Source organism: Podarcis muralis, chromosome 10 (assembly GCF_964188315.1).
Source record: "Podarcis muralis chromosome 10, rPodMur119.hap1.1, whole genome shotgun sequence".
Classification (NCBI taxonomy): domain Eukaryota; kingdom Metazoa; phylum Chordata; class Lepidosauria; order Squamata; family Lacertidae; genus Podarcis; species Podarcis muralis.
In genome coordinates, this window is record NC_135664.1 from 31736492 (window position 1) to 31755375 (window position 18884).

The 18884-nt window shown below is 41.8% G+C and overlaps 1 protein-coding gene across 12 annotated transcripts in view; it reads right to left on the reverse strand.

Annotated features, from left to right (window-relative positions):
• The window catches only part of GRIP1 (glutamate receptor interacting protein 1), a 352437-nt gene that overhangs the window by 59645 nt on the left and 273908 nt on the right, over window positions 1-18884 (reverse strand). For all 12 annotated transcript variants that reach the window (XM_077934694.1, XM_077934690.1, XM_077934693.1 and 9 more), the window contains 4 exons: window positions 6982-7117; window positions 4893-5038; window positions 2541-2624; window positions 1207-1282 (listed from right to left, as the gene is read on the reverse strand). In XM_077934694.1, the coding sequence (XP_077790820.1) occupies window positions 1207-1282; window positions 2541-2624; window positions 4893-5038; window positions 6982-7117 (442 nt within the window). The remainder of the gene's footprint in view (window positions 1-1206; window positions 1283-2540; window positions 2625-4892; window positions 5039-6981; window positions 7118-18884) is intronic.

Below are 18884 nucleotides of genomic sequence, written 5' to 3' on the forward strand. Positions count from 1 at the left end.
GCATGGTGGTTAGGGGTTGGAAGTTGGAGTCCAACAACATGGAAGGGCCACCGGTTCCCCATCCCTGTTTATCAGGGGGAAGTTGTAAACAGTGAAAGGCTCATTAACTTCACAGCCAATTTTTCAAGTTCTTGATTTCCTCCCTTGTGAGTTGAAAGGAAATTGACTAGTGTTTTTTTCTGGCCTTGGTATGGATCACAACATGCTCTCAGCTATAAAAGAAGATGCAAGAGATTTCCCAAACTACTTGTCTTTCATAGTATTTGCCCCATTCCAAATGTGATGTGCATGCAGGCATAAAAAACAGGGGGAGGGGAGAGATTCCTCATCAACATCTATGAAGGATATGCTCTTAGCAAACACAAAGGTGGCTTATGACTGAGCAGAATGGCAAGTGAGTTAGAGCAATCACAAAGAATCATTGAATCATCTTGGTTGACTGCAAACAAACATTCTTCACAAGAAAAATCAATGGCATTATTAAGAGATTTCAGATTTCTGCCTCCTCCAAAATGTTTACATGCACTAGAAGACCCTTAAGCTAAATTCCCACTCAACTACAAAGCCCACTGGGTGATGTTTGGTCTACATCTCAGCCTAATATCACTCCCAGGATTCTTGTGAAAATAAAAAAGGGGGAAGGGGATATGTGGTGCCTTGACCTCCCTAGAGAAAAGGCAGGATATAAATTCTGTGATGACAATGACAACTACTACTATTAAATATGTATTAAGTAAAGTACCAACAAAACCTGCAAGGAGTTAGTGTTTGGACATTAAAAAAAAATTAATACAGAACCCTTCTTCCAAAAGTGAAAGAAAAAATCTTGAAATGATAGGAAAAAACACCTTAAAGCTTAACAATAGGAAAGTTACAAGATAAACTAAATTTGCATACTGCAAAGTGTGTTCTATTCCTCTTGAAGCATTCAGAAATGATTAAACCCTACTTAACACAAAACAAGCTGAGTCTCTCAATTAAAATTCATTCCATGTAGTCTTGTCCAATACCTATTATTACTAATACAATAAAATGTATAATTTATAAGGCACAATGGATAAGACACGAATGTGTCTATTGTGCTTTGCAGATATCTATCTTAACTGGCACCTCCCACCAAACAATTTATCCTTTAGCTTTTTGTATATCCCTTTCTCTCGTATATGTATGTGTGTGTGTACATGTTCTGCAGAAGACGGGTTGTACCTGTCAGCAGGTCCTCCAGGTCTAACACATGTTATTACAACAGGACGAGATTTATTTCTGTCATCATGTGCTCCACCTAGGAAAAGAGAATGAAATTGGTATCTTCTTGCTACTCCTTGTCACTTCCAAAGCAACCATCCTGAAAAATCTGCAGCAGACACTAACAGAAAACCCTCTTCCCGTCCCCAATAAACCGCCCAACTTCAAGGCCAGTGAAGTAACTCTGTGGTGTATTGTTAGTTCAGGGGGGCTGGCTGAACACAATCCAGCTCAGGTTAGCTGTGCCCAAGTCCCACTGAAAGCAAAGGAATGATACTTAGTGATGGCTAAATTCTCATTATATTAATTTCAAGCTGAAAAATTGGAGCAGGACAGTAAATACTGAAATCAATATACGCAACCTATGTAGGTCGGAAGCAGTTACCATACAGACAGCCCTTTCCTTTATGAGCCTGCCTGAATTCTGAGATCTACAAAAAGAGATACTTCTCGTATTCCTGTCAACATCTGAGGCAGGGATATGGGAGAGGGTCTTTTCATTGGGTGCATCCTGTTTTTAGAATTATAGGGGTGCGTGCCTTGATCTCTGTCCAGTATTATTCTTACTTAGACAGGTGATCTCTCTCTGTTTATTTTGTTTTATTTATTTCTGGAATTTCAAAACTGTTCTTCATCCATGTAGATCCCACAGTGGTTTACAAGCATTAAACACAATTAAAATGCTAAAACCTACAATGAAACAACCAAGATCTCTTTAAAAACCTGCACTTGGGAAAAAATAAAGCCGAAGAGTCAATAATAACCCGTACAGCCTTGCACAATCCAATTAAATTCTGCCGAAGTCCTGAGTAAACAGATGTGTCTGGACTGTCTTCAAGGGTCGTCCCACATATAGAGCATATTACAGTAATATAGACATGAAGTTACTTTCAATTTTTGGCGTTTTATTATTTTTTGGTATGGTACTGACTGGTGCTTACTTCTTCTGTTTATATGTTGCTACGAAGTATTTTATTGCTTGTTGTGTTTTTCTTCAGATTGTCAGACTGCCGTGGGCAGAAAGGTGGAATAAAAAATGTAAATAATAAACCTTTTTAAAAAACAAGGTTAAAGGAGCCAAATATTGGCACATGCTCACTTTACTTGCCTTAATCTAGATATTAGAACACAACTAACAGTAAGAACTGTGATTCTTAAACTGTGTAGGATAGGACAAGGGACATATTTACCAGCTCTGCTGTGGGACAAACAGGTGGAGAGAAAGGGGAATGGTAGACAGAATAGGCTTATAAGGGACAGCAAGCTCGAGAAATGAAGTGTTTGGAAGAACTTACCTCTTATTACAAACCCAAAAGTGTTCCCTTCTTTATGTAAAGTAACCTCCACAGTTCTAAAAACGAGACCTGAACCCTGTACAGCTGAAAAATTAAAACAAGTTTTCCAATTATACTATGTACAATAATAAAAACATTTACAGTCATTCATAAAGTACTTCTAATATAATTTAGATTATAGATTTAGATTTAGATTTAGATTTAGAAAAAACACACCCTAAAATACAGGAACAATCAGCTTCTGAAAGGTTTCGACAGAGCCATGCTACCTGACACAATTTGAGACAGGTTTCTGTGTTTAAACAATGGTTTTATTAATCTTACTCCTCTGCGCTATAAGTATAAGCTTATAGAATTGTAAATCTTGGAAGAACTAAGGCTGTATTTAGCTCTTCAGGTGTTTTCTGATTGATTGATAGATTGATTGATCTTTGAAATCAGTCTTGCTAGATACCAGAGAACATTAGAGTAATGAACAGCAATGCAGAATATATATATAACCTTCAGGATACTATTTATATCTTGTCAGCCTCAAAATATTCCTATAACCCAGAGTACTACATTTCCAATTCTACAGCCAAGAAGCTGCAACTGAGATGTCTGCCAGTATTGCTGAGCTAGCAACTGAACACAAGAGTCTTCATTTCTAATACCCTCTTATTCATAGACAACACTGGTGTGTGTGGGTGTACCTGAGAGGAAAGGAGAAAGAGAATGGTAAAAAGAAGTATGGCATGACAAGGAATTGTGTCCTTTGTTGACCAGATAGTGACAGTAATAGCTAGACACCGATCATTCAGTTTCATTACAAGATATACTTGTACAAGGTCAGAAATTCTGAAAACTTAAATGAACAGTTATGGTTGTAACTGTAATGCAGCGTGACAGACTCATTTTTCGATTCAGTGGACAAAAATCACACACATGCAACCTAACAGTGTAAACAGAGTTGTTACATTTGAAATATATGCGTTTAACCTATGAAGTTCACCGTATGCTCAGTTGATTAAGTTAATCAGAACCTCTAATTCAGATCACAAAGCTTAATTATTGACACCAAAGAACATCATAAACAGAGCACTGAAGTTCAGAACTGTTAATAAAAACATCAAACTTAATTCAACGACCAGGACCTAAAAACTAAATATGTTCAATCAATTGAACACAATCCACCGCTGAGCAATAAGAACTGAACGTACCATTGATTTCAGAAATGGTGTGCTGGGTTGCACCTCTAATTTTTATGACTGGGATGCACTGAAATGACTATAAATTCATTTTATTTCCCTCTCTGTATGTATGACTGCGCATTTGTTTTGTACATATGAACAAGAAACAGAAGCCAACAAAGGGCTGTATGGACAAAGGATAAGAATGCATTTCAAATAAGGTCTGCCTTGCTTCCCAGCTGATCTGAGTCCGATGGGACAAAATAAACAGAAAATTAGTTTAGGGTGGGGGGATCTACCCCACATCCCACACAATGAAATCACAGGGTGCAGTATTAGCTTCTGGTGTGAGCGCTTTTTCTTATTTCCATGTAAGTAAATGGCCAACATTCATTAATACACAGAAGAGTAAAGTGCTGCTCTTTGAGGAGAATGTTGTGATGGGGCTAAACAACTTGAAGTTATCAACTCTTCCACAGCTTCTTTTATCCACACGTATCCTAACTCAGTCAGACAGATGGGCAATTTGCTAGCGACTGAGACGAGTGAAGCTAAACATATAGTGATGGTCATGTTAGTACAAAACAATGAGGCACTTGAAACTGGATCATGTGAAGAGAAAGAGTGGGAGCTGGGGGTGGGGAGAAAGCCAATTTCAGCACCTGAAGGTGTTAAACGTTCCAAACCATGGCATGTGGTGGCACTGTGGTCTAAACCACTGAGCCTCTTGGGCTTGCCGACTGGAAGGTCGGCAGTTTGAATCCCCGCAACGGAGTGAGCTCCCGTTGCTCCATCTCAGCTCCTGCCAACCTAGCAGTTCTAAAGCACGCCAGTGCAAGTAGATAAATAGATACTGCTGCGACGGGAAAGTAAATGGCATTTCCCTGTGCTCTGGTTTCTGTCATGGTGTTCTGTTGTACCAGAAAGAGTTTAGCCATGCTGGCCACATGACCTGGAAAACTGTCTGTGGACAAACACCGGCTCCCTTGGCCTGAAAGCGAGATGAGCGCCGCAACTCCAGTCGCCTTTGACTGGACTTAACCGTCCATGGGTCCTTTACCTTTTTTTTTTTTTTACTATTTCAGTTTTGAAAAACCAGTAACAGTTGAACATCCCCATTAACCTCACTCATGTAAGAGTATTTTGCACACATAATTATCACAGTTTAGAGCTCATTACTTACAGACTGGCGGTAGCTCATACTCCACTTCTAATACAACTCTCTCGCCAACATTTTTAAGCAAACTGATGATCTCATCATGGCGGAACTTTGTCAGGTTGATTCCATTCACAGATTTGATGTAGTCTCCCACATCCAGTTGGTCACTCCTGCAACACACATGCAACCATCTTCTTCAGTGAAACTGTGTTATTGTTTTTTACTTTGTCTTAATAATTAAGTAACTTCATCCTGAGCTAGTCTGAAAGAAACTGGAACACTGTTTTCTTATCCATGCTAACATATTAAAGGAAATGGATGAGTTAATACATTCATAGAAAGATGGTATTTTTAATCACATCTTAGAATAACGAATACTGGGGAGAATAAGTGCCCGTATAATTTATTAGCATTGTTCTGTAAGCATACAACAAAATGTTACATGGGCAAGTTGAACATCTGCTTTATTTTATTTTTTACTGTATTATGCTGTAATTAGTAAACTAATTAAAAATAAATGTGGGAAATGAACAACAAAAAAGAGAGCAACATTACTTTGAAATGTGCTGGATAAGACCTGCAATGTTTACAAGTTAAAATATGACTGTATTTTGCTTTGAATCTGGTGACCAATATCCCTTCTCTTTTGTACTGTTTCACATTATTCTTAATAAAAATTATATTATTTAGAATATACCAGCCCTGAGTTCTATGGGTATAGGGCAGTATACAAATTTAATAAAATAATAAATATAATTATCTGAACACTAATTATCCAAATGGTAATATAGCATTATACTAGTCTATTCAGCATTTTTTATTTATTTATGCAGTGCCATCACGACGCAAGGAGATTTGCTGGCAAAGAACAGGCAGGCCACTGCTCCCAGAGACTAGGAGCATAGGAAAATGCCCCATACCAGATCTAACTATTTGTACACAGCCCACTCTTGACTACAGAAACTGGCAGCAGCTCTCGAGGGTCTTAGGCTGGCATTTTTCACATCACCTCCTCCATGAAAATGCTGTAGATACAAAGGACTGAAACAGGTTGCTTTTGCCTAGAGTGGCTGTATTCTACCACAGAGCTATGCAGGGGCCGCAGAACCTATTTTGCCACTTGAGGCGAAACAGAAAGGGCTAACCTGCCCTGCTGCCACTGCCTCCGAAGCTGGTGACGGGGGTGCCGATTTGGGGGCTTCTGAGCTGGTATCCCCCCAACCTGCTTAATGGCTGCATGGGTCCTGTAGCTATGGTTTTTCTCCTATTTAGTCAAGTTCATTGATTTAGTGAAGTGTGATTTGAAATATAGTGCAGGACTGTGTTATTAACTTGTTTCGGTCATATTTAGACCTTGCCAATTAGACAAGTTAGCTCAAATACAATCCACTTAACTCTTTGTTTTACTTTATAACCAGTTGCTATCCAGTTTCAGCCAGCTGATAGCAGGAGGTCTTCTGCACAAGTCACTAACAATGCAATGCTACACATTTCTGCTCAGAAGTAAGCAACATTGAATTAAATGGGGCCTACTCCCATTGCCTGCCAACCTAGCAGTTCGAAAGCACTCCCGGGTGCAAGTAGATAAATAGGGACCGCTTACTAGCGGGAAGGTAAATGGCGTTTCCGTGTGCTGCGCTGGCTCGCCAGATGCAGCTTGTCATGCTGGCCACGTGACCCGGAAGTGTCTCCGGACAGCGCTGGCCTCCAGCCTCTTAAGCGAGATGGGCGCGCAACCCCAGAGTCGGACACGACTGGCCCGTTCGGGCAGGGGTACCTTTACCTTTACCTTTACTCCCAGGAAGTTGTATGGGAGACTGCAACCTAAATATCCTGTGCATATTTTAAAAGCACATTCTTAACTGTGAAATAGGTCTCGATGTTAATTATCAAATTCAAAGGAAATTAATTATCTTGAAACGATCTTTGATATTTCAAGCATAAGCCATTCAAGGGAAGCAGGGGAGAAGATGGTGCAAAAAAATTCTTTCATTCTGTGTGTCTATTCTGATATGCCACCCTTAAGTTATCAGTAGACCTTTCTTATTTGTTATTGGGATTTTTTTAAAGGCTTTCACACAATGTTCTGCTTTTAGGTTTGAGAAGTATTTACCGAGCGGCAATTCCTCCTTGACGAAGGTTGGACACTCTTGGTTTACCATCCTTGTCAATTCCACCAGACACTGTAAGCCCCAAAGTTGTGCCTTCTTTCTTCATTAATTCAACTAGTGTTGAGCCCTTGAATTCCTCTGTTGAAAGAAAACGATTAGCATTTTAGAACTTTAAACAGTATAAAAGATTTTAGTGTTTAATTTTAATTTTCAGAAAAAGCTGTAATACCAGAAATGTTTGCTTTTTTTTTTTGGATTACTGTTGGTTCAGTAGCTGAGAACGTATTTAGTAGTTACCAGTGGCAAAGTAAGCTATTGCCTATGAAAGCTCATGCTGTCATATGTTTGTTAGTCTTCATATTGCCACAAGGCTCTTTGTTATATCTGGCTTTGAATACATTTTTTTTTAAATAAAAAGAACACTTTGAGGTTTCTCCTACAATAAAGAGGCATATAAATAACGCATATAAATTTTATGAAATAAAAGAAAAGCTAAGGTTGAGCTTAAAATGATTTAGCACTCGGAACCAAATCAGGTATCAGTCATTTCCCCAAAGTTTGCGGTGAAGAAATTACCTTATACCTTAAGGTCACACGCCAACAAAGAGCTAAGTGTGCTTAAGTGCATAGCACTCTTGACATAAATGATAACCATCTCAGAGAGCTTATTTAGATAATGATTTGTTTCGCTAAGTTCTTGCTTAATATAATGCCTGCGGCTGACTTTTGAACCTTAGCACTTAAATCTGAAAAAACCCATTTATGCTTAATAACATATAAATTTTGGAATACTAATTTGCCCCTCTTCCCCCTTTTCACATGTGCTAAATGAAGTATAGTGACTTTTGTGCCTTAAGGGAACTACAACCCATAGATGTCTACTCAGATGCACATTCAATTGAGTCCAGCAAACCTATCTCAGGTAAGTGTGAACAGCGTTGCAGCCAGGTATTGAGACAACAAACACTTTGGGTAAGTTCATTATGGATCAAGTTGGACACTGTATTTGGGGGCCAGGTAGGAATTTTCCATTTGGCATTGGCCATCTGGTTTTCACCTACCTCGTAGCAATCATCACAACTTTGTAAGGTAGTTGGGCATTGGGTGAGGGACGCGGGTGGCGCTGTGGGTTAAACCACAGAGCCTAGGACTTGCCAATCAAAAGGTCAGCAGTTCGAATCCCCGCAACGGGGTGAGCTCCCGCTGCTCGGTCCCTGCCCCTGCCAACCTAGCAGTTCGAAAGCACGTCAAAGTGCAAGTAGATAAATAGGTACTGCTCCGGCGGGAAGGTAAACTGCATTTCCGTATGCTGCTCTGGTTCACCAGAAGCGGCTTAGTCATGCTGGCCACATGACCCAAAAGCTGTATGCTGGCTCCCTCGGCCAGTAAAGCGAGATGAGCGCCACAACCCCAGAGTTGGTCATGACTGGACCTAATGGTCAGGGGTCCCTTTACCTTTACCTTTAGGCATTGGGTGAGTCTAGATCTTGACTGAAGGGGAGGTTGTAGCCTCCGCCTTCTCCTTGTGGGAAGACAGTATCTACATCTGGGCAAATTTGCAACACCTGTATGGAAACATTCCTTTGACCATATGCTGCTGCTGTTGTAACATACGGAAGGCAAACTATTGAGGCTAAGAAGCAGAGGAAGGGGAATTTGTAACAATTTTTTTTAAAAAAGGAATTAGGACAGAATGTGGTGGCATGGCTACAAATCAGCACAAAAGGCAAGGGGAGAGGAATCTAGGTCTACAAGAAGCCTCAGAACCAAAGATGCTGAGAATGACACATTCAGGTATCGCAAACAGGTCAGCGACAACAGAACTGTTAACTTCGACAGAGTTTCCTTGGAAAGAATAAGTCAGGATTAAGGGGCGTGGGGGACACAGGATGGCATTTTGACGATGACATAATTGGGTGGTAGCTGCAAAAATTGTGCATACATGAGCAGAACTGATTCCATAATGAATACATCTCAGATCACTGTAAAACAAGCAAATCCTGTCTTCAGCCCCAATTATTGTGAATGAGCCTTTCTTAATTTCAGATGCTGTGCCAACTCTGCTTTGCTCGGCTTAATTTACACAAAAAACCCCTATGGTTTCGCATAGCCTGGTACTTGACAAGACCCAAACAATAAGATGTTATTTTCCTCAGAGAGCTGGAGTTCTCTCTTCAGGGCTTTGACATATAATACACTTTAGCTAACTAGAGGGGAAAGGGAAAAGTTTTGTTGCATTTTTAATTTGGGGGCAGGACGTTAAGTTGTGGGTGAACATATCAGATGACACAGCGATTCTTGAAACAGCTCTTGTTTATTCACAGGCCAGAACAGAACTGAACTGAAGGGTTCAGCCAGCCTGCTTATATAGAGCTCCACTAGAATGCAACAGTAACCATTTCCTGTAACTATCCAATCACTGAACGTCACTTTCAATCCCTTATTTGCATATGCGGACCTGAGTGAAAACTATCTACAGTATCCCCCTGCTGGCCCAGGGTGAGAACTTCAGTACATAACACAGGGTGTGTGTGTGTGTGTGTGTGTGTGTGTGTGTGTGTGATTGCGTCACCTTAATAGGTCAAGCAGGTTTGTAAAAACACACTACAGCAAGTAGAGAGAAAGCACCTCAACTCACACCTGTCTCTTCTGCATTTTTCTGTTATATAGAAACCTGCCTTTATTCTTGGGTTACACCCAACTAAGCCATACTCAGAGCAGATCCACTGGAATTAATAGACATGGCTTACTTAGGGCCATTAGTTTCAATTGGTATACTCTTAGTAATGACTAATTTGAGTGCAACCCCTTGCCTTGTTGTTTATAAATTCAGATGCTGTGGCAACAATTCTCTGTTCTGCTCATCGTTTGCTTTCTGCACATCTTTGTTGACCCAAACCACTCTGAGAACTCTCATATGTAATCAATTGTAAGGCTTCAGTATAAAGCAAGGAGTCCTTGAAAATGTTTACACGTAACGTGGCTGAACTCCATTTGAACAGCGTGCAGCAACCTTCCATTTATACCAGGTAATTCAATTTTCTGATTTTTTAAGAAGTTGCGGGCTTTAAAATCAGAGCTAATGCCTTTGTTCCTATATTTTCCCTACCCCCTAGTAAATATCACTTGAGAGGACATATATACAAATGTCAGGTCACAATATACTCATTCATTTCAGACTCAGGTTGGAATCCTATGCACAGAACAAAGAGTGACTAATATCCAAGTAAACAATAATAGTAGTTTTTGTTGTTCTGCATAAAAGCATAACATTTTCTTGAAAAATGAGTGATACAATTCGTGCACATAACAGGGCTTGCAGCAAAACATTTCAAGAGACCTAGAACAGAACAAAGGAGCAAAAAAGAGCTTTAAAATAATTCATAAGGTGTTTTCTTGCAAGGCATACTCAATACAAACATATTCTAGTCAAGCGATAAAACAAGTGAAGAATGATTTCTAAACAAACAGCGATAACTTTATCTTTCCAATTAAAAAACAAAATAGAAAATATACAGACAATGGCTGGAAGCACTGGGAGAAGTCTTACATTTAGGATTTTTAAAGCACAGATAATATTCCATCAATTGAAGCTTGATATTTTCTCAAAGTCAATTGGGAACGGTGACTGGGATTTTTAATCTTCTCCAAATTCAAAGATTTAAATAAACAGTGCACCACATTTTGAATTGGAATCCACATCTAAGATCCCTACCATTAAAGGGTTCAGATGAAGGTTGCTTCAAAACTAAAATAAGACACAAGAAACTTGAAAGCAAAATGGTAGTTCACATTAGAATGTGCTGCACCCCAAAAATGCTAAATATTTTTGGCCCTTTCTGTACTATACATTTAAAGCAGTATAATTTAACTTTAGGGACGCGGGTGGCACTGTGGGTAAAAGCCTCAGCACCTAGGGCTTGCCGATCGAAAGGTCGGTGGTTTGAATCCCCGCGGCGGAGGGCGCTCCTGTTGTTCGGTCCCAGCGCCTGCCAACCTAGCAGTTCGAAAGCAAGTAGATAAATAGGGACCGCTTACTAGCGGGAAGGTAAACGGCGCTTCCGTGTGCTGCGCTGGCTCGCCAGATGCAGCTTTGTCACGCTGGCCACGTGACCCGGAAGTGTCTCCGGACAGCGCTGGCCCCCGGCCTCTTGAGTGAGATGGGCGCACAACCCTAGAGTCTGTCAATACTGGCCCGTACGGGCAGGGGTACCTTTACCTTTTTAATTTAACTTTAAGCAGTCATGGCTTCCTCTGAAGACCCCTATTCATGAAGCTACAATTTCCAGATTACATTAGGGAAGAGGAATTTATTGTAACACCACTCTGGGAATTGTTGCTCTGTGAGGGGAATAGGAAGCTCCTAACAACTCTCAGCATCCTTAACAAGCAACAGATCTCAGGATTTGGTGGGGAGGGGAGTCGTGGCTGAACAAGATGGCTTTAAATAAATATTGCAGATGGGGCCCCAGTTGCTAACAGTATTTTGCACCCAGAAAGGTTTCCCATTTAAATATGTTTAAATGCATTTGAGAAGAGGTGGAGAAATCTATAATTCAGGGGTTCCTGCACGTCTAACTTATACTTTTACTTTCTAATCAGATTCTGTACTTGCTCCCTGAGGTTCTGCGTAAGCATAATGAGCTAATGGGAAGGAAGCATGAAGATGGACATAGTCTTTTGCTTGCGTGTCAAGTCCACAATCCAGCCCCCTTGGGAAATAAAGACACAATGACACATGAGCGTCGGGCCGCGGTTTAAATAGGCCCCACAGCATTCCCTGCGCTCCCATTGGAGCACCTCCCTGGGGTGACCGGGGAGCCATACTCCATTGCGAAGCTGGACACCAGCGCTAAAGAGGGGGTGTCCTGCGGTCAGCGCACAATCCTCTGTTAAAAGGATCTGACATGTGCTAACTTCTTACACAGGACTGCTCATCACCAAATATTGCGTTTTTGATTTCATAAAGTTAGCCAAGAAATTGTAATGGTTATCAGATTAGAACACACACAAAAAGGAATTCTGGGCAATAGAGGAATAAGGGATATTTGCATTAAAAATATATTAACTTCTAGGAAGAGCCATCTAAGAAAAAAGGTAGGATAGTAATATTTTTGGTGCTATTAAACCCAGTTTCTAACCATCTGTCTGTAAAATATCAACTCAAAAGTACCAAACGCTTGTCAAAATTTTGACAGGTCTCAGTTAGGGACCACTCTCCCCTATTATCTCCAATGGATCTCTTCCAGAACAGGATTTTAAAATTAATCGGAAGCATTAGCACTTGATTCTCTCTGAGCAGAGCTCTTGTTTGCATAATATATTGTTCTAACTGGTTGATTTTATCTGTAAAGAAAGGGAGGCACAGACTACTGTTGAACAGCATGACAGCAATGAAAATTGTGTAGTCCAGGTTGAACATGTTGTACAGTAACGGAAAACACAGCTAATTTTGCTGTGGCTTTCAGAAGTTTTGGAGCAGGGTTTGATAGTGCCAAAACCCAAATATTCAGCCTCAAATTCATTTCCCAAACTATCAGCAGTAATTCTGTCTGAACCTGCTTATCTCATATACGGAACTTGTCTCTTCTCTTAAGATTGTAGAATCTAATATACAAATGAAAGGCAGCATCTACCTTCATAAAGGCATTCATCTGAGAATGTAAATATACTTCCATGCGTAAAAGACATTTTAGCAGAGACTAATTTGTAACAGTTCCTTCTTAGTCACCTGACAATCACTGCTGTACTTCTTTCCACTATCTTGCCGTATCTGCCATTGGAACCATTTTGAAACTTCTCTTGATTTCGATTTCCACTCTGCAGGAATACAGGCTTTTGATCCACTACTAGCTTGAGTATTGTGGGATAACCAGTCTCCTAATAACCAACATGCTTAGGTCTAATTAAAGCATGAAGGGGTTACATAGAGTAAGCTATTCTGCTAGAATTGCCTATGTCATTTCCTTTTACTTCGGGAGTAAATAGGTAATAAAGCCTATTGTTCACCCTAAGTCTACCTGAGAAACTCAACATGTGAAGAACCTTGAGCTGCTCACTCCAGCTCAGTTACATGGCTCTCTTGAGTTCCTATACCAATAATTTAGGAACTTTCACTGCTTTGTAACTAAACTAGGTTTTACTGCCTTTGCAGCTTTTCTGACTGATGTATGGAAAAGCACATGAACCAGACCTTGGAAGGGTTTGTAAGTAAACCAATTTTTAATTTACCAAAGAGATCTTGATGAGGATGGTATGCGGATGCTGCAAAGGATGCTTGAGCAGCACTGAGCCCGCAATAACCTCCTGTGTGGAAGCCCCCCAAGAGACAAGTGAAGCAAGACTGCAAAAAAAAAAAAAAAATCAATTTATAAAAAGCAGGGACATTCGGATTTTATTACCATCTTTATTATAGCAATTTTTCTGTGGCACAGTTAAATGGAAGTGTATCCTGCCTGTTCACATCACTTTTAATATATTTGAGTGAACTTTGATTTATTTCAGCAACAGCTAAAATCTTTGATTTATTTTTTTTTACACTGAAGGATATAATAATCAATGCAATTAAAATGGAAAATGAGCAGAACTCCAGTTTTCAATACACTTCAGAAGGACCTTGTTTTCTGCCATTCCAAGTTTATTATTTTTTTTTATAAACTTGCCTACCTGTGCACTATATGATTATGAGATCTACTTTAAAAATGTTGCTAGGTAGCAAGTTCTCTCTTCCTACTGCGTTCACTGGGTGACAGACAGGAGGACAGAGATTCTGTATCTCTAATAGTTCTGTAAAACAGGGGTTTCAGCTCTGTGTCACTAGCAATAATTTCCATTTCTACATAGCTATTAAGAATGCAGGAAGTCTTTGGACCAGGACTTCAGAAGGACTACTTCCTTCTTGTAGCATGAAAAGATTCTGCACAGCCAAATGTCTCCATAGCCCACGAAAATATCACAGCCTCTTGCCCATGCCTACTTAGCAATTTCCTTGCAGTTAATTTGTGATGCAGCGGCTGAATGTGTAAACTAACAAAATCTATCTCGTGTAAGGGCAACTGAGGGCCAGATCACATGACCCTCTTGATGCGTTAGCCATCCAGTTATAAGCTTATCATGGCACAGCTTGCTTCCAATTGAAGGGAACTGCATTAGTGTGATAAGCTTCTATCTGTGATAAGCTATTGTACTAGTTATCACACGAGAAGCATGGTGTGCAAACTACAGTTTCATGTCATTAGATGGGATCAGTTTCTAATTCCTGCTGACTCATTCTGTAATGGAGGCAACCAGGGAAAATGCTGCTACTGATAAGCAATTTTGTAATGACCTTAATTTGTAAAGATTACAACAAATGTTAGCAGGATTCGGGGGGGGGGGGGGGAGATGACACAAGTCACACATTCCCAACACCCACCCACATGAAACCTTCCATTTCCCAGGATGCTGCAGTTTAATTATTCTTCCGGGTAAGAATGCCACTTTATTCTTTAGTCCTGCTCTAGGAAGCACAGGAAGGTTTTTCTCAGTACAGCCTGCCATGCTAACTTCTCATATGCTCCATTTCCAGATACTACATGTCAAAGTGGAGGAAGCCAAGATGTTCCAGCAGTGCTCTCTCCCCAACACCCGGCAGCCTGCATTATTCCTGCATAGCGCACGGTTACCTGCGTTTGCTTATTCAGCCAGCGAAAAACACAAGCAGTTGCGCCCTTTGTGAGGATGAAGCATGATGAAACAATATATCGGGGCCTGTATGAATAACCATGTGGACATGATCTAAGGGTACTTCTTAAGGTTTGTATACAAACAACAATTGCACCCATCATTTATAGCAGGGTTCTATGTGTAGTTCTATGTGGGACGCGGGTGGCGCTGTGGGTAAAAGCCTCAGCGCCTAGGGCTTGCCGATCGAAAGGTCAGCGGTTCAAATCCCCGCAGCGGGGTGCGCTCCCGTTGCTCGGTCCCAGCGCCTGCCAACCTAGCAGTTCGAAAGCACCCCCGGGTGCAAGTAGATAAATAGGGACTGCTTACTAGCGGGAAGGTAAACGGCATTTCCGTGTGCGGCTCTGGCTCGCCAGATGTGGCTTTGTCACGCTGGCCATGTGACCCGGAAGTGTCTCCAGACAGCGCTAGCCCCCGGCCTCTAGAGTGAGATGGGCGCACAACCCTAGAGTCTGTCAAGACTGGCCCGTACGGGCAAGGGTACCTTTACCTTTACCTTTATGTGTAGTTAGGGACGCGGGTAGTGCTGTGGTCTAAACCACAGAGCCTAGGGCTTGCCGATCAGAAGTTCGGCGGTTCGAATCCCTGCGACGATGTGAGCTCCCGTTGCTTGGTCCCTGCTCATGCCAACCTAGCTGTTCAAAAGCACGTCAAAGTGCAAGCACAGTGGTACCTCAGGTTACAAACGCTTCAGGTTACAGACTCCGCTAACCCAAAAGTAGTACCTCGGGTTAAGAACTTTACCTCAGGATGAGAACAGAAACATCGCATGGTGGTGGCGCGGTGGCAGCGGGAGGCCCCATTAGCTAAAGTGGTACCTCAGGTTAAGAACGGACCTCCAGAATGAATTAAGTTCTTAACCACAGGTACCACTGTAGATAAATAGGTACCGCTCCGGCAGGAAGGTAAACAGCGTTTCCGTGCGCTGCTCTGGTTTGCCAGAAGCGGCTTAGTCATGCTGGCCACATGACCTGTATGCCGGCTCCCTCGGCCAATAAAGCGAGATGAGCACCACAACCCCAGAGTCAGCCACGACTGGATTTAACGGTCAGGGGTTCCTTTACTTTTCTATGTGTAGTTACAGGTTCCTGAAGACATGGAAACAGGGTCGGCCCAGGACATTTCCCTGCTAGAACCAAAGAAGAAATCCCATCCCCCTGCTTCCTCCTCCTCTGTGTGCCTGGCATCATGGCAGCTGGTGGGTGGAAGTGGGCATATGGGTGGAGACATGGTATACGAGGAGGCCGGGGGCGACATTCGTGTTTTGCTTCTAGTGGCAAAACGCTAGAAAGCACAGAGCGGACATGCAGCAAGAAGAGGAGGCAGCGGCCAACAAGTGCAGAAGGTGACAAGTAGTGTCCCCCCACAGAGGCCAGATGGATCACCTCTCCTGGCTATTGGGAGCCTGCTGCCCTGAGGCAATTGCCTCACAGTGCTTCATGGGCTGGATGACCCTGCCTGTAAAGTGAAGGTGTAGCCTGAAGCTTGGCTACATCTAATGAAAATGGGAAATTACCAAATGCTTCCTATTGCCCATAAACTTGTTTTGCATAATTAAACACTGTAGTGTTGGGATGAAAAGGAATGTTCAAGGGTTTACCACGAGAGATTTGCCATTGATCTGGATGAATGAATGCACGATCAAGTTCTGAGTGTGGAGACAAGTGATTGCCTTAAAAGGGCATCATTTGATAAATACATGAAGGTTCACATTAACCTTTCATTGACTCGGCTGGTACAAGGTAGGGAAAGCCATAAACGCACAAATAAGCTACATCCTACTAGAAACAATTACTATTGACACAGAGACATGCACAGTACAAGCCCCTGAGTATTCAAAGGCAAGAAGACCTTGATCAGAAGGGAAGACCTAGTGTTTGTCCTTTCCAATGGGAATCATGGTGAGGGAGTTTTATTCATATATTTTTTTAAAAGAGCCAGTGCATATAAAATTGATGAATAAACGTACTGAAGTGTGCTGTTGCTTCTGCTACAATTAGTATATTTATTCTGTTCTATTATCAGGTTTTACACACAAAGTATTTTTTGTTAAGGAAGGTCCCTAGGGGCATTCTAGTCTATCACCAGCTTTAAAATGGCAAGTACGCAATCTCTTTCAAAGGCAAGTTAATTACAATTAAAATGGGAATTGAAAAAAATAAACATGCAACTTCCTAAATAAATAGTGCATACTACTATTAGTTGCCTTATGCAACAAGCCTCTCTAGGCAACATACAATACAACAGAAAACAAACACTAAAACTAGTAGAGTTCTTCCCCCGCTTACAGATCAAATTGAGACTTAAGATCTGCCAAGGAAACCTTGCTGGCCATCCCACAACCGCCAGACTCTCTTGGAGACTCCATGGAAGTGGACTCTCTCAGTGGTAGCACCCACCTTTCGGAACGCTCCCCCCTGGGTAGTTTGAGAGGCGGAGCCAATAACTAGCTTTAAATACCTTTTAAATAAACAGAAATTATTATTCCTTAATAACATATTATCCATGGTAGCCTTTGCCAACCTTGGGCCTTCCTGCTGTTTTGCATTACAAATCCCAACAGTTGCAGGACAGCATGGCTATACTTGCTGGGGCTGATGGAAGCTGAGGGCACCAGGTTGGGGAAGCCTGATCTATGGTATATAATTTTATTCTGTTTTTATTTAGCTCGTAAAAGAGTTCTATTGGACCATTGGTGCTCTATGAATTTATATTGATCCCCCCTTCCCAATTATATTTTATGTAAACCGCTTAGAGATTTCTTTTTATACTGCAGGACGTAAAGTTTATAAATAAATACATAAATCTGAAATGCGAACAATTCAAAATGATGCAACCAACCAACAACAACAACCAAAAAGCAAGTGTGAGCACATGGCACAATAATATAAAATCTGAAAACCCTAATAGAACCTAAAACATGCCCCCATAAGATTTAATAGTGACTAAAATTAGAGGTGTTAAAATGAAATTAAAATGTTATTAAAGGACTTGGAAGATTAAAAGGGACATTATAGCACGTGTCAAGTGAGTCTCCTTAGCATGGGCTGGGGAGTATCAAGCATAGGGGCTAAATACGGACCTCTACACTTCTTTTGTGGCCCCTGAGATTCTCGGTAGGCCACAATCCCCTCCCCAGGCCATGCACTCTCTCTTCTGGCTGCAACTCTCAGCAGCCCTGGTTTGCAACCTGCTTGAGTTTTTTTGTGTAGCTGGAATGCATTCTCTGATAATCCCAGATGGAGGAAAGAGAAGGGCATCTAGCCAAGGTGAAATTTGCATTCATTGCCCCACCCACTTTTGCCTGTGGCACCACCCACCACTGGCAAGTGGCCCTAAGTAGAAGGCTGCCCCAAAGTGAGATGTGGCCTTTGGGCTGAAAAGGTTGTGCACCCTTTCTCTTTGGGGAGAGCGTTCTACACATGTTGGAGTGGGAGGACCACGGAGAAGGATCTCTTTCCTTGGTTGTCACCCTCTTGGTTGTCACCCTCTGTCAAGAAGGCAGTTTCTGCATGTGCTGTAGAGGGAAGTGGGGGGCAGCTGGGGCTCGTCAACCTGGGAAGGTAGTCCATTCAGGACAGGCTTCCTCAACCTCAGCCCTCCAGATGTTTTTGGCCTACAACTCCCATGATCCCTAGCTAGCAGGACCAGTGGTCAGGGATGATGGGAATTGTAGTCTCAAAACATCTGGAGGGCCAAGGTTGAGGAAGCCTCAAGTCTAGGAGAAGGAAAACTCTTGATCCTAAACCTCTGCTGCCTTGTGAGAAAGGCTTTGAGAGTAAACCTTGAGCAAAGATCTGTACCTACTGTCCTGAGGGAAAACTTTGGGAGAAGTAAAGACTAAGGACTACACAAATCTGGATTCCCTAAATGGTTAGATGGCGCCTTGTACGCCTCCTTCCAGCAACTTCTGCAGCCAAGCTGGTGCCAAACATGAAGAAGAAGAAGAAGAAGAAGAAGAAGAAGAGGAGGAGGAGGAGGAGGAGGAGTTTGCATTTGATATTCCGCTTTATCACTACCCAAAGGTGTCTCAAAGCTGCTAACATTCTCACTCTGTGAGGTGAGTGAGGCTGAGAGACTTCAGAGAAGTGTGACTGGCCCAAGGTCACCCAGCAGCTGCATGTGGAGGAGCGGAGACACGAACCCGGTTCCCCAGATTACGAGACTACCGCTCTTAATCACT